General features: G+C 44.0%; 1 protein-coding gene across 2 annotated transcripts in view; it reads right to left on the bottom strand.

The window, feature by feature from the left end:
* Positions 1-14,562, bottom strand: part of PRKAG2 (protein kinase AMP-activated non-catalytic subunit gamma 2) — a 318,286-nt gene that overhangs the window by 186,143 nt on the left and 117,581 nt on the right. For both annotated transcript variants that reach the window (XM_066585251.1, XM_066585252.1), the window contains exons 2-3: positions 4,503-4,574; positions 2,197-2,479 (exon numbers count right to left, since the gene is read on the bottom strand). In XM_066585251.1, the coding sequence (XP_066441348.1) occupies positions 2,197-2,479; positions 4,503-4,574 (355 nt within the window). The remainder of the gene's footprint in view (positions 1-2,196; positions 2,480-4,502; positions 4,575-14,562) is intronic.

Consider the following 14,562-nt stretch of genomic DNA (forward strand, 5'->3'; position numbering starts at 1 on the left):
TAGGGTTTTGTAAGTGTGAACTGCAATTATGCTTGATCCCGAATTTTGCAACCCCTGTGAAGAGGGAAGAAGACCCTCATTAAAGATCAATCCCCGACCCATTCCTCCCCACAGTTCTATCCAATCCCCACCCGCCCTGTGTACCCTCTATATTCCTCTATTCTCGTGATAGTGACGGAGAACCTCCTAGTTTTAAACAGCTGACTTTGGCGTAACATTAGAACAGCGTAAAATGGAAAAACAAACCAAAGGAACGGAGAGGGAAAAAAAGGAGGAAGAGGAAAGAAAAAAGGAAATCAAAATCTAAAAAAGAACAGAATAAAAGGGGGAGGAGTACATTGTAATGCAGTCCTGCATTTGTCCCCGTATTATTTGGCAGGACCTTGGCGTACTGCAGCATCCCTTTCTGAACTGTACTGAGGGCGTAATTCTGCTCTCCAGGGCTCTTATGAGTTGTATAGGTTAAGGAATTCCAAAGAATCCTGGAATTCGATCCAATAAAACCAGGTTTTCTGAAACTTATCTTGTGTACCTTTTACTGAAGCTGTCAAATCCTCCATCTCCATTATCTCTCTAACCACATCTTGATTGAGGGAGACACATTCTGCTTCCATAGCCTAGGAATACATGCTCTTGCTGCGTTTACCAGATGGCGTACCACAGACTTTTTATATTGGACACAGGTATGTCATTGAGATGCAGCAGTAGGAATTGCACGTCTCTTTGCATATTGCATGCACATTTGCGCCCCCCCCCCTCCCCCCATAGACGTCTATGAGGGACCCTTGGTGCAAATGCACACAAAATTAGAGCATGCTGCGGTTTTCTTCGTGATCGCAGAATACAAAAATGTTTACTAACCCATTGAAATCAATGGGTTTTATTATCTGCATATTGCGCACGCAAATACGCCCGTATGTAGGGGCCCTAAAACCCGAGCCCCTCAGTCACTTTAAGTGCAAATTAATGTATTCATTACCGCACAGTGTCATAAAACACTTTATACAATATGATCTCTGTTGTACATAAAGCCCCAAAACATCCAATATGGGCAAAACCCAGAAACGGACACAGAGTGGCCGACTATAAGCCAACCTGCACCGTATCATATGCATCCCATGACTACGTACATGCATAAAATGAATGATAAGCGAACAAATTATTGTTCATCGTTTAATAATTGGCTGTGTTTATACTGAACAATTAGCTTCAAATTCCAACGATACAGAGTTTTTTGTTTTTTTACAATAATCGTTCCAAATAAAAGCACCCCAACTTCCTCACCCATACCCCCATTACAAATAAGATACAGCGCTGTACATGGGTTTTTGTGTCAAAATGTCATGAGAAAGTATATACCTGATCGTGCAATTCCTGATGGCGCCGGAAACGGAAGCCGCTGTTTTGACTCTGGTGTAGTGGCCGGTGCTTGTAACTACAGGCACGGCTCCCATTTGATTTTTACTGAGACCCTAGCCTGTAATTAAAAGCCCCGTCCACCTCCGCTCCGACCTCTGTGTATTGTGGCACTGGTAGCAGGTAACCGATCAGTTGCTTGGTTGGGGTACGGAGCGGCAGACTACACCGATCAATAGTGTTTTCCCTGGAAAACCCCTTCAACCATTTCTACTTCCAGCTCCATCGGAGGAAGGGCAGCACTTCCCATTGATCTGGTGTATTCAGAAATGCGTTTTTTTAGAGCTGGCAAGGAACAGAACCGCTTCTTCCCCAAGAACTTTACCCATGCTGTCCGCACTACCATCCATATTCACCTGGCCCACTACAAGAAGAAGGGATGCCATCTTGGCAAAGCCCTTTTAAACCCATGTCCTGGAGCCTGAGGGGAACCAAAAGCTCCTACTGATTCATTGGAGGAGACCAGTACTATAAATGATGTATGATAGTTGAAAGGGCCCTAGTTACGCTGCATCCACATGGCCTACAAAACCTCGCTACAAAACATCGCTCATGTGAAAGAACCCATTGGAAACCATGGGCTTCACACTGTAGTGATGATTTTGTAGCCCGTGCGGAAGCCGCCTTACAGATGTTGCATTGAGATTCAGGAGCTTCAAGTTAAGCTTCTGCACAGCTAACCTAACTATTGCACCTGAAACCTGAAATTTAGCTACCTAAATTTGCACCAAATTTATGAAAAAAAACATCACCAAAAACTTGAGCATTTTGCCATCTTACCTTTCCTTGACCGTGTGAAGAATTTAATGCCGCCAGGTGAGGTAGATTGGTTAGAGTTGGAGGATGTAGAGTCTTTGGAAGAGGATCTGAATATACCACTAAAGCTCATACGCCGAGGCGAGCGAGGAGGCGACTCCTGGTGTGGAAACGGAAACACAGTTTTTGGGGATCCAGGGCTGTATTTTGACTTCACGGGTGCAGACAATGGACTAGATGGTCGGTTTTGTAGAACTCTTGGGAAAAAGCTTTTTGAAGGACTCCCCATACTGCTGGACTCTTCTGTCTAGTGAATTAAAAAAAATATCATAAGTTTGGGCTAAAAATATAAAACATTCCGTGCACGATTATGTTCTGATGATGTTCGAACCATCCCTTTTTGTTAAAAAGGTCCCTTGAGAAAAAGCTGATCACAAGGCGTGCCGTTGCTGAGATCACCAGAGATCAGTGATAAACTGCACAAGAACCTTGCAGCACACGTGCTAGTTCTCTACACCGCCATCACAGGAGAAGTAAGGCATTACACACTAAAATCATTGGCCTGTCTGAGTAATGCACAGATGTGTTGAGTCCACTAACGACCGAAGACGTAAAGGCTCGTGCCAAGATACACAAGCCCTTTGAAAATGTGAGGCTTAGGACAATTAGCTGATCTCCCCAAGTCCCACTCTCAGCACCCCCAGCAAACAGCTGATTGCACCAAGGTAAGCTGTGGCCAGCTTAACATTTATCCTGCAGTGGTAATGTAGTATTCCAGGGTGACCATTCGCATAAATGACTGTTCTGTAGAAACAGGATGGTAAAAGGTCTACCGGGATGTAAGCCACTCTTACTGAGCAGCTCTCTATTCTGGGACACAAATAGGTGCCCTAAGTGGCGATATCCTGCTGTATGACATTCATATGCCTTAAAAGGGCATCTGAACATGTGATACCATCTTGGCACAACCCCTCCTCTTTAAAGTGACCCTCTGGTGGTCAACTTTAAACCCTCTGCGGGTCCTACTCCCTGCAGGATTCACTAAATAATCCCAGACAGATGTCTATCCAGCCTCTGTTTGAAGACTTCCATTGAAGGAGAACTTACCACCTCCCGTGGCAACCTGTTCCACTCATTGATCACCCTCAATGTCTAATATCTAATCTGTGTCTCCTCCCTTTCAGTTTCATCCCATTGCTTCTAGTCTTTCCTTGCGCAGATGAAAATAGGGCTGATCCCTCTGCACTGTGACAGCCCTTCAGATATTTGTAGACAGCTATTAAGTCTCCTCTCAGCCTTCTTTTTTGCAAGCTAAAGATTCCCAGGTCCTTTAACCGTTCCTCACAGGAAATGATTTGCAGACCACTCACCATCCTTCTCTGAACTTGCTCCAGTTTGTCAATGTCTTTTTTTAAATTAGGGTACACAGAACTGGACACTGTATTCTAGGTAAGGTCTTACTAAGGAAGAGTAGAGGGGGATAATTACCTCACGTGATCTAGACTCTATGATTCTCTTAATACCTCCCAGAATTGTGTTTGCCTTTTTTTGCTGCTGCATCACACTGTTGACTCATGTTCAGCCTGTGATCTACTACTATGTCCAAGTTTTTTTTCACATGTGCTGCTGCTTAGCCCAATTCCTCCCATTCTGTATCTGCTTTTTCATTTTTCTTGCCCAGATGTAGGACATTGCATTTCTCCTAGTTAAATACCATTCTGTTAGTAGCTGTCTACTGTGCAAGCTTTTCTAGACCTTTTTGAATACTCTCTCTCTTATCTATTGTCAGCTATTCCTCCTAGCTTTGTGTCATTGGCAAATTTGATCAATTTTCACTCAATTCTGTTTTCACATGATCTCTCAGCCTAGAAGTGCGCTGGGCATCAGTGCTGTGGACTACACAGGTTGAAAGTAGGAGGAACGATGTAGCTGAGTTTAGCTATTTTTAATTTTTAGGGTGAGAGTGGGAGCTAGGCCTGCCTCCTGCCACTTGGAACTGCAGGACAGCGTCCCAAATCTGGGACTGTCTAGTTGGGAGGCACTGTCTCATGAGCAGGAATCCAATGTTGCTAAACACTCTTGCTTCCTAGCCCGCGGTTTTATTTTTCACTTGCTCTGTGTAAAGTTATTGGCCGCTAAACAAATTGAGGAAATGCCGAGTCAGAATGCATCCATTGTGCCGTGCCACGCACCCATAGAAACTGCTTCCTGTTCCAGATGTAATGTGTGTGTCCAATAAATAAAAATAATTTGTGGCAGTTTTAATCATTATTATTCCTTAGGTCTGATTATATAATGTTTATATAAATGTATCTTCGCAGGGCGCATACCTTACGGGGAGCATTTTTCTCTGAACTGTCCAAGTCTCCATCCAGAAAGGGCATAGCAAAGGAGCTGAGATCCTATGGAAGAGAAACAAGACATCATCTATCTTACTACAGTACAGATCAATAAACTCCATGACCTCCCCACTCCCCCCCCCCTCACCAACCCCCAAAAAACAATTCAAACATAAAAACAAATACAATTATGCAGATTTTGAAAAAATGAGAAAAATGTAGCAGAAAACCGTCTTATACGCTTTGTACCACATTGCTTTGACTCTTATGTAGCAGCCGGCGCTCGTAATTGCAAACACGGCTCTCACTGAAATCAATGGGAGCTGTGCTCATAATTGCAGGCTGGGTCCCATTGATTTCAATGAGAGCTGCACATGCAATTATGAGTGCCAGCTGCTACACAAGGGTCAGAGTAGTGATACTGCTCTGACACTGGTGAATCCAGGCGGCTTCTTCCTGGATAACCCTTTTAGATTGTTGCCATAACAATGAACTGTAAATTGCATCAGACATTGTGTCAAAATTACTGTGTGCATTAGAATTTACACCAAATTTTGGCGCTATAAGACTAAGCTCCCCAAGAACTTTCTGTTAACACTTTCCAATCCACTGTCTGACCCCTGAAGAGATTATGATTTAAGGCTGTACAGCTCCGATGTTGGAAGACGTCCGTCGGGGTTCTCTTACTGTATTTTGCCAGCCTCTCTGCTGTTGCAGGCTATCCAACATGTCACCTCATGCAGTACTGGCTTTACCCAGCATATAGTGCCGTTTTACAATGACAGAAAAAGAGTAAGCCTCCTAGGAAAACCAGGATACAAATTGGATTGGAAAGGGTTAAGAAGATGTCAGCACTATAAAAGGTTTTGGGAACTACATCACAAGAAGAAAGAGCTCAGAGACAATGTAGCTGAGGTGCTGCTGTGGAGTGCTGGGTGTGCAATGGCCTGTGGAAACTGACTGTCGAGAGGAGAAAAGCTGCTGGAGCTGCCAAAACAGGACAGTTAGCAGGGACTGCCTTTTTGCCCACGGACAAAAGAGAGAGTCAGTGTTGCATCTCCAACCCAGTGGGGCATTTTGACAACGACAAGGATTCCTAGGAATCGTGGTAAAGGAGCTCTCCTGTCCCTGGGCTACTCAGGATTGGTTGGAGTGACCTCTCCCACATGACATGCTGTAAGTGAGGCCAGCCTCAAAAAAAAGGTTAGTTGTGCATATCCTTAGGGACATTACTAGCTGAACAAGAGGCCTGTTACCCATTGGCCTGGAAATATTAGTAAATCTCTATTGCTTGCATACAAGAACAGAAATATAGTTATAGGCACCCAAGCTTATGTAGGAGGGACATTTCGAGTTGGTTCTGTACATTGTATTTTCTATGGACTTGGTTGATTGTAGTAAAAGGTTAACCCTTCAATAAAGAACTGTGCACTAAATCCAGGGATCTGAATTTTTGTGCAAAAGGGAGGAAATCTCGCAAAATGTTTTTTATATCATTCTTAAAGGTATTTTGGTTATTCTGTGTAGTTCACCGAGAAACGTTGCTTTTAGAATGTAGTTAGCCCTAGCTAGCAATAGGAAATTCTATGGTAACAGTTTAATTGCTTTCTTGTTGTAAGAACATTACTCACTTCCATTCTTATGTTTGTAAATAAACGTTGCATATTCTTGTAACTCCTTCTACATTGTATCCTGAATCTGTGTTGTAATAGCTCCACCCGCGATGTTCACACAACATACAAGTTGTTGAATTTTTCTACTATGTACAGTATTGTGTTAGTGAATGGGGTTTTATCAAATCCTGTGGATTGGGTTGGGGGTTTTCAAGTCTTCAGCATGATCTATTTGTTGCGGAAAAGTTACTGCAGATTTCAATGTAATAAGTGAAATCTCACAGCTAAATCCGCACCAAATTGGCAACAAAATCATGCGCTGCTTTGATCCCTGATTTTGGTGAATCTTCTTCATGCAGTAATACAGTGGAAATATTCCACTATGTGAAAGTATCCCATCATAGAAAGCAATTTGTAATTAAATTTCCGCAACAAATTGGAGATGCTGCAGATTTGAAAATCAGCAATATGACCCTTGTCCGCAGCAGAATTCTTCCACTGTTAGTGAATGGGGTTTGTTAAAAACTCCATTCACTAACATTGTATCGGACATACTGTAGTTGCAGACGTTTTACGCGGGAAATTCTACAACCAGAACATTGTGCATGAAGGCAGCCTTACGCAATTTTGCATCACGGCTAATGATTGTTTAAGGGCTTGTTCACATCAGCGTTGGAGGTTCCATCTGGAACCTGCATCACTGAATTCCGTTAAAATACAGGACGAAATAGCAATGCATGCCGCACTATTATGTCCTGTAAAATGTCAGACAGAAACCGAATGTACCCCATTATAGTCAATGGGGTCTATTCAGAACTGTTCAGTCCCATCATAAGACCCATCCATTCAGCCACTGGGTGCTATTTTTCTGTTCCAGTAAAAGAGCAGGAAAACGGAAGTCCTTACCGCAGACGTGATCAAGCCCTTAATTGTATGACCCCAAAATTGTACAATGTAGGGTGTGATTGCAGAAACCCCAACCAATCACAAATATTCTTATCAAGGCACTGTGCAGGAAGCTACATTCATTTAGAAGGTGCCATGATATTCCACTTTATTCTTGAAATCTACCAATCACCCAACGAATTACAGCTAATAATAAGACAGGCTGGTGTCAGCACCCAACAAACCTGGGCAGCTGCCCACTAAGTCTGGTGGTGCCCACCACCTTTAAAATCAAATGTATCCATATCTTAAAGATGCAGATACAATTGACTATGACAGCGGGACTGCAGGAAAGCCAAGTGCTTCATGTTCCATTGCCCAGTGCCTTCTCTGTCAGGCAGGTATGATGTCATCATTCCACATGATCCTGCTCGAGAGAGGCCTTTACAGAGGATGGCGGAGTCTTCGGGAGCATGCACAGTGGGGCCTTACTAATTTCTTAGGGGGCACAGTGAGGACTTATCAATTGCTCAAGGGGCACAGTGGGGCCTATACATGACGCAGGTGGCAAAATGAGACCCATAAATGACACAAGGGGCCTATAAATGACTCAGGGTAACAGGGGAACCTATAAATGACTTGGGGTTCCTGGTGGCCTATAAATGACTCAGGGAGCACAGGGGACCTAAAAATGACTTAGGGTCCCTGGGGGGCTGGAAATGACCTAGGAGGCCTACTATGATTCTGTCTCTTAAGAGCCCATGTGAACTTGGAGCCGACCCTGAATGACAGTATATCCTAGCGATTAAATTGTCTCTTAGTAATAATGCACTACCACTTTAAGAAATAGTCATTTCGTGTATACACAGTAAATATTACTACATATTAACGTATTACTACAAATGCTAATCACGGAAGAATGTCTGATATTTATCTACTAATATAGCTGAGTGATTGCACCAGAAAGTTACAGAGGATTAGGAAACCCGCCGAGTACTGTTCCATCCTGTACCATATTATTCCATAAACATATTTTGGTCAGAAGACACAGCAGAAGTACGTAAGATGCGTAATCCCGGACAGACTCGTGTCTCAAGATTTCTCTGATTATGTTTATAGCATCACATAATCCTCGGCCGTAACTTCTTTCATATTTTGTATCATGTGGGAACGTGATGTATGTGATAATGATAAAAATAGTACGACGGCTAATGATTCTCTAGCGCTTCCATCAAGATTCCCAGTGTTCTGCTAGAATATGAAGAATGTTCTCCTTAAGACGCATCTGACTTACTACAAGTTTTGACTTGCAGGAAAAGCCCTGACAGATACAGATGCTTTATGCTTTCAGCTATTTTTGACCTCTGCTTGTTTTCTTGCAGGGAAAGACTCTTATTATCTATAATTGGTTTCCTCTTCCACTTAAGAATGTGGCTCCGAAACATAAAAGGGAAACCTGAAGCAAAAGTTCAAGATATAACGCTTACATGGCAACAGCAGGGAGATGAGGCTTTGAATTAAAAGAATAGTCCTGAATTGGAAATGGTCTACTTTTTTTTGCTACAAACAGCGCCATTCTTGTATATGGATATTTTCTGGTATTGCAGCTCACCTACATTCATTCTGACCTTTATACATTTCAACACCTTTTGGATCCATTCCTGACATTGACTAAGAAAAAAAAACATCAAAACTATGTGTGTAAATACAGCCTCAGGGCTTATTCACACGAGCGTATATCAGCCGCCGTTTTCACAGTTGGCCAATATACGCTACTATCTGATGCACTGGATTCCAATGCATCAGATCACAGAGGCGTATTCCCGCAGTGTAAAAGCGCCCGGCCAGCAAATATAGCACCGGGCTCTTTTATGCCGGGCAGGAATATGTTGGCCATTGCACAGACTCCTATAGGAACCAATGACAGTGGCCGAAGAAGGGATGTGGGAGGGAGTTTAGCCTCGTGACTGCTAAACTCCCTTTCCCTTCTCTCCTCCTCTCTCCTCCCCTCCAGCTGTCTGCAATGGGAGGGGGCGGAGCTAAGCTCTGCCCCTCCCATTGCTGACTGTGGACAAGGGGCAGGAGCTTAGCTCTGCCCCCCCTTCCCACCCGCCCTCTCCTATTGCAAACAGCCGAAGGGGAGGAGAGAGGCACACAGCCGCTAAGGGGGAAGTAAGGCATTGCGGCCTCGGTGTATATGCGCCAGGCTTGGGCTGTACGAGCGGGAGCACAAACGTTAGATTTGTGTGCCTGCTCATGCATTCTTACATCGCTGCCTGGTGAATGTAAAAACGCGTACGCCCGTGTGAATAAGCCCTTAGAGGCATGTTTCAATTGATGGGCTTGTTTCAACAGATGACCTATACTCTAAATATGTCATCAGTAGTTGATACATGGAGAGTCCACAATTCAGGTCCCCCATCGATTAACTGATCCTCTGGCCTGCTGTCTAGTGCAGCCGGCTGGATGTTTCCATCAGCAGACAGGAGAGGAAGTGCCGGCTTCACTCCCATTGATTTAAATGTAAGTGAAGCTAATACTTTCACTTCGTCCCCTGTCCATTGATGGCAACGCCCAACCCGTTGCACTGGATGGCAGGCCAGATTATCAGGGGTCCTGAACGAAGGACCCTATCTATCAACTACTGATGACCTATCCAGAGAATGCGTCATCAATTGAAAAGAGCCCAGGCTACTCCTTTTAAAAGGCATAGAAAACTTTGTGCATGAAAAATCAATACACACATAGCTTACGAAGTCCCTGCGGAAAAAAATCATGTGCTCTTCAGTTTTTTTTTCTTTGAGTTTTTCTTCTCATGCATTAAGAAAGCCTCATACTTGGCTTGGAGAGTTTCTTACATTCAAATTTCTGGCTGGGAGTGTTCCCAGCACTGATCAACTGGTCTCTCTCATGAATATGCACAAGCTCAGCTTCCCTTCTCATCTCCTCTTTCAGAGGCTGTGTAGCATAACCACACCCACTCTATACAACACAGATATCTCTCTGCCTATCTCATCCTCTCTGAACATCCTGAGGGTCACCCTAAAGTCTCTTGCAGAATGATTTTCCCTCTGATTTGCCATCTTTATAACCTGTTTTTGTGGTAGCTGCTATTTAAATATTCCATCAGCTGATCCATTAAAGTATATCAGATAACCTCATTACTCATTCAAATTCCTTCAGGGCGGAGTTCCTCTTTGGCTAACCTCCCTTTAAATATCTCTGCCTTCTGCGGTGTGTCTGCTGGTGATTGCAGTAATGTGCAATGAATCCAATATTTTTGTTTAGTTTTTGTATTTCTGTTCTAGTCTAGCTTGTTCTTGTCAGTGTGATCTTGTTCCTATGATTGTCTAGTCCAGTCTTGTCTCCTAGCCTCTGGTTTTATCTTCTCATTCCTTGTTTGTACCTGCCTATCCTTGGTTCATATTCCAGCTTGCTTGTTTGGCTTCTTGTCTGAGTCTTAGTACCTTCCTATTTTCAGGGACAGTATTTTGTTAGAGTCACCAGTAAGGATAACAAAGGGCTAGTTAGGGACAATGTTGTCTGGTGTTAGGGTCAGTTTCATGGAGAAATTAGGGAGAGACGTAGGGAGAATGAGAGTTAAATGGGTTTTTCCAGGACTTAACTACTAATGACCTATCCTCAGGATGCAGCAGGTCAACAAGGGTCTGCCGCTAACTGAAGTGCCACTTAAGTGCATACCAGGTTCTGCGCCATATATTGCATAGTGGTTGTGCCTGGTATAGCACCTCAATCCCATGTGACTGATGAACATGACATCAATAGGGAGGGGGTGATATCGGTTTCTCACATGTTTAAAGATGGATTTTTGGTTACATTTCCTTTTAATTAAGCATGCTACTGAAGGATACTATATCTAAATAGATTTTGGGATGTAACACCTAAAATGATGTATCGTAATGATTCAGATGGTGACAATAATGAGTAGGAAATGTGTATGTACAGTAGCATACAGGGAGTTGTTTGTTATATCGATGGTGCTATTAGGATGCCGCTCTGCTTCCACCAAATTCCTGCACTTTGTTCTGTTAGTAGCAAACACCAGCCTTAATATCCTGGATTGCGGCCATACTGTCACCTGGCACAAATAACCTGTTTTTGTGTTATTGGAAGGGCAAACTCCCTTTCAGTCAAACTATTAACTCTTTACTTCACTGATATATATACTTGTTCTTATGACGCTATTTATATGATATTACCATTAAATTTGATATCCTTTAAAATGCCAAAATCCACAGTATTCTGTGACCACACTCTGTACAGTTACAATGCAAATTATTCATCCTCATTAAAAATTAGGTTTATTTACTAAATTTATAAACTTACAAACATATCAAACGGAAATAATTTAAATAGCTCAATCCAACTAATATAACAAGTAAGTTCTCCAAATCCTGCACAAAATGGAACTTTTAATGATTACTACAGTCTCAAAATTATTCAAACCCCCTGAATGGACTCCCACATAAGAACACCTGATGCAGCTAATGAAGGGCTTCATTGATGGGCTTAAATCTGTCCAATTCCATTGTTTCCAATTGCATCATATCATTGTATAGAAAAGGCAAGGCATACTGGTGATGACGACCCACTTCTTAAAACGTATGTGTGCTGCAACTGAAAAGTATGTTCCCCCTGCCCAAAAAGTATGTAGATTTCCAGAAAAGTATGGATGCTCCCTCCCCCGAAACTTATATGCTTACCTGTTAAGTATGTACTAAGCCCCAAAAAGTATGTGTGTGCTTCCTGAAAATTATGGCCAGGTGCTCCCCATAAAGGTATGTGCCCCCAGAGTAGTAATGAGCCCTAATGGTACCCCCCAGCAATATGGTGTAAGGATCTAAAATTATTATTTGACTCGCAAACAGTTGCAGATGAGAAGGAGGAGAGGGGCGCATGGGCAGTGATTTTCCTGCATTAGGCTTGCTAGCCCGTCATCCTCCAAAGACATGAGTCACCTGACTTGCTACTAGGAAGCCTGTCATGTGTCCGCTATCTGAATTGCTCCTCCCACAGTCATGGCTAAATGACCTTCAACTCTGCACTGTATACCACCAGCAGATAAGCAGCTAGTTAGTATCGTGTGATGCGGGGGGCCTTTGGGCTCCCCTAACTTAGGGTCCGGGTTGCAATTGCAACCCCTGCTACCCTTATAGCCATACCACTAGACCTATCCTGAACATAGGTCATCAAAAGTGAATGCCCAGAACACCATTATGACAGTTCCTGTCCTTATACCCCATCAGGACATAGAGGAGGGCAGAGCAGACCCTCTATTAGGCAAAGCAAAGAGCCACCGTATTAATATGATAGGCAACTAGCAAGAGTCCAAAGTCAAAAGTATTGTGGTCTTAGTCAATGGGAGGCATTCTTAATGTTAAGTAAGACAAAACTCTGTTGAACCCCACAATCTATTATATATGAGAATCATTGGCGTCTCCACTGCCATCTGTCATCGCCGTGCCATTGTGTAACCTGCAACACCGGGCACATACAACCAACCCTTTACACTGACCATTCCTTCTCCCGATATCTGTGGGGCGAATGTCGAGCTTCCACCATACACAGAGAGCCATCCAGCTCCACCATTATTGGCAAGTTTGGACAACTAAACTCGAATGTGTATGGGGGCCTTTAAGAAGCATTGTAGGGGGGAACAATGAAGTAAAACCATAGCTCTGGTATTAGATATGGCAGGAATATACTTTTTTCAGAAAGGGAGAAAAAAAAATCTCCAGTGTTAAGACAGAGCAAGAAAAAAAGATGGCATAGGAAAATAAGATGAGGATGTGCCGGATGACCTCTCTACCTGAGGACAACATCTCGCTCTACAATATTTGCTGTTGCTAATGTGTTTGTTATTGGCCCACATTGTTTTTCATTTCTACGCACAAACATTGTTGCGGCTAGCGCAGAGAACGAAAGCATACGGCAGGAATTTTCAGATAAAACATGTTTGCTGTCTGCGGCCTTCAGAAAAGTTCTTTCACAAAGAGAAACACGGGACTAGGAACAAGCAGAACTTCATAGTAAAGCTGCTACATTCATGGCCTGCGGATGTTGTGACTTCAGATTTTATCTGCTATTGAATCTGAGGATAATAATCCACCATAAATACAGTTGTAAAAGTTACTTTCCACTTGAGAAGTGGGAGACAGTCCTGATCTGTTATATCCACTCACTCTGTAGTGCCACAGAGTTGGGGTCCCACAGCACTCTTGTAGAGTGTCTATGTGAATATGTGTGTGTCTGTGTGTGTACTAGTGTGTTCTTATGTGTATTGGCCTTGTCTTAGTCACTAAGAGGTCATGTCTGGTGTCTTCACTAACTAACCTGTGCATGAATGTGCAGAATGCCCCCTAACCCACTTTGTTACCCGTCATCACCCCTAGCTAGGACTAGGATTGGGTGGAAGGTTTCCCCTTAGCCCAGGATTGGTTGGTGGTGAAAGTATAAAAGGTCAGAGTTTGCATGGGGTGAGGCGGGCTGTCTACAGTGAAGTCAAGTCAGTCTGGAAGCCAGTCTGGAGAGTATGTAGGTGAGAGTAGTCCAGGCCAGTCCCGGAGAGTTTCCGGTCTAGGCCTGGAGGCCAGCCACGGAGGAACCCTAGCCGTGGGGTCAGCAGGAGGGGAGTCTACTTCAGTTTTCTTCAGCCCTGAGGGATCATTTGCCAGGAAGGGTTTGCTTGTCAGCGGGAAGGAAATCAGCCACTGCAATGATGAGTTACACTTGTCCCTGCATAGACAGAAGTCAAGGTGTCTACAGGGGAGCCTGCACAGTTTCCCTCTATTCCTCCACGAATAACCTCCGAGTTCATCTGTACTTAGCCTGGCCTGACCATCACACTTCTCCAGTAAGGGGTGTTTGATAGATAATACAGCTCTGCTACATGCACGTCACATACACACAGCTCTGCTACATGCACGTCACACACACAACTCTGCTACATGCGCGTGTCACACGCACAAAGCTCTGCTACATACATTCTTCATCCCATACAACAGGGATCACAACTGACACAGCAGAGTCCTGCACACACTGACCACCTCCTTGTCATGTGACCCAGGACTCCTCCCACACAGGTGACTGATCACATGCTCCTGCATCTATCACACGCATGGCTCTACTCCTCCATCTCACACACATGGCTCTGCTGCTCTGTCTCACACGCACGGCTCTGCTGCTCCGTCTGTCTGTCACATGCAGGGCTCTGGTGCATCATCTGTCACACACATGGCTCTGGTGCTCCGTTTGTCTTTCACACGTACATCTCTGCTGCTCCTCTGTCTGTCACATGCACCGCTCTGCTGCTCCATCTGTCTGTCACATGCATGACTCTACTGCTCCATCTGTCTGTCACACACACGGCTCTGGTACTCCGTCTGTCTGTCACACATGGCTCTGCTGCTCCATCTGTCACACACGGCTCTGCTGCTCCATCTGTCACATGCACGGCTCTGCTGCTCGGCCTGTCTGTCACACGCAATGCTCTGCTGCTCCATCTGTCTGTAACAGACATAACTCTGGTGCTC

The sequence above is a fragment of the Eleutherodactylus coqui genome, chromosome 12, assembly GCF_035609145.1.
Source record: "Eleutherodactylus coqui strain aEleCoq1 chromosome 12, aEleCoq1.hap1, whole genome shotgun sequence".
NCBI classification, from domain to species: Eukaryota; Metazoa; Chordata; class Amphibia; order Anura; family Eleutherodactylidae; genus Eleutherodactylus; species Eleutherodactylus coqui.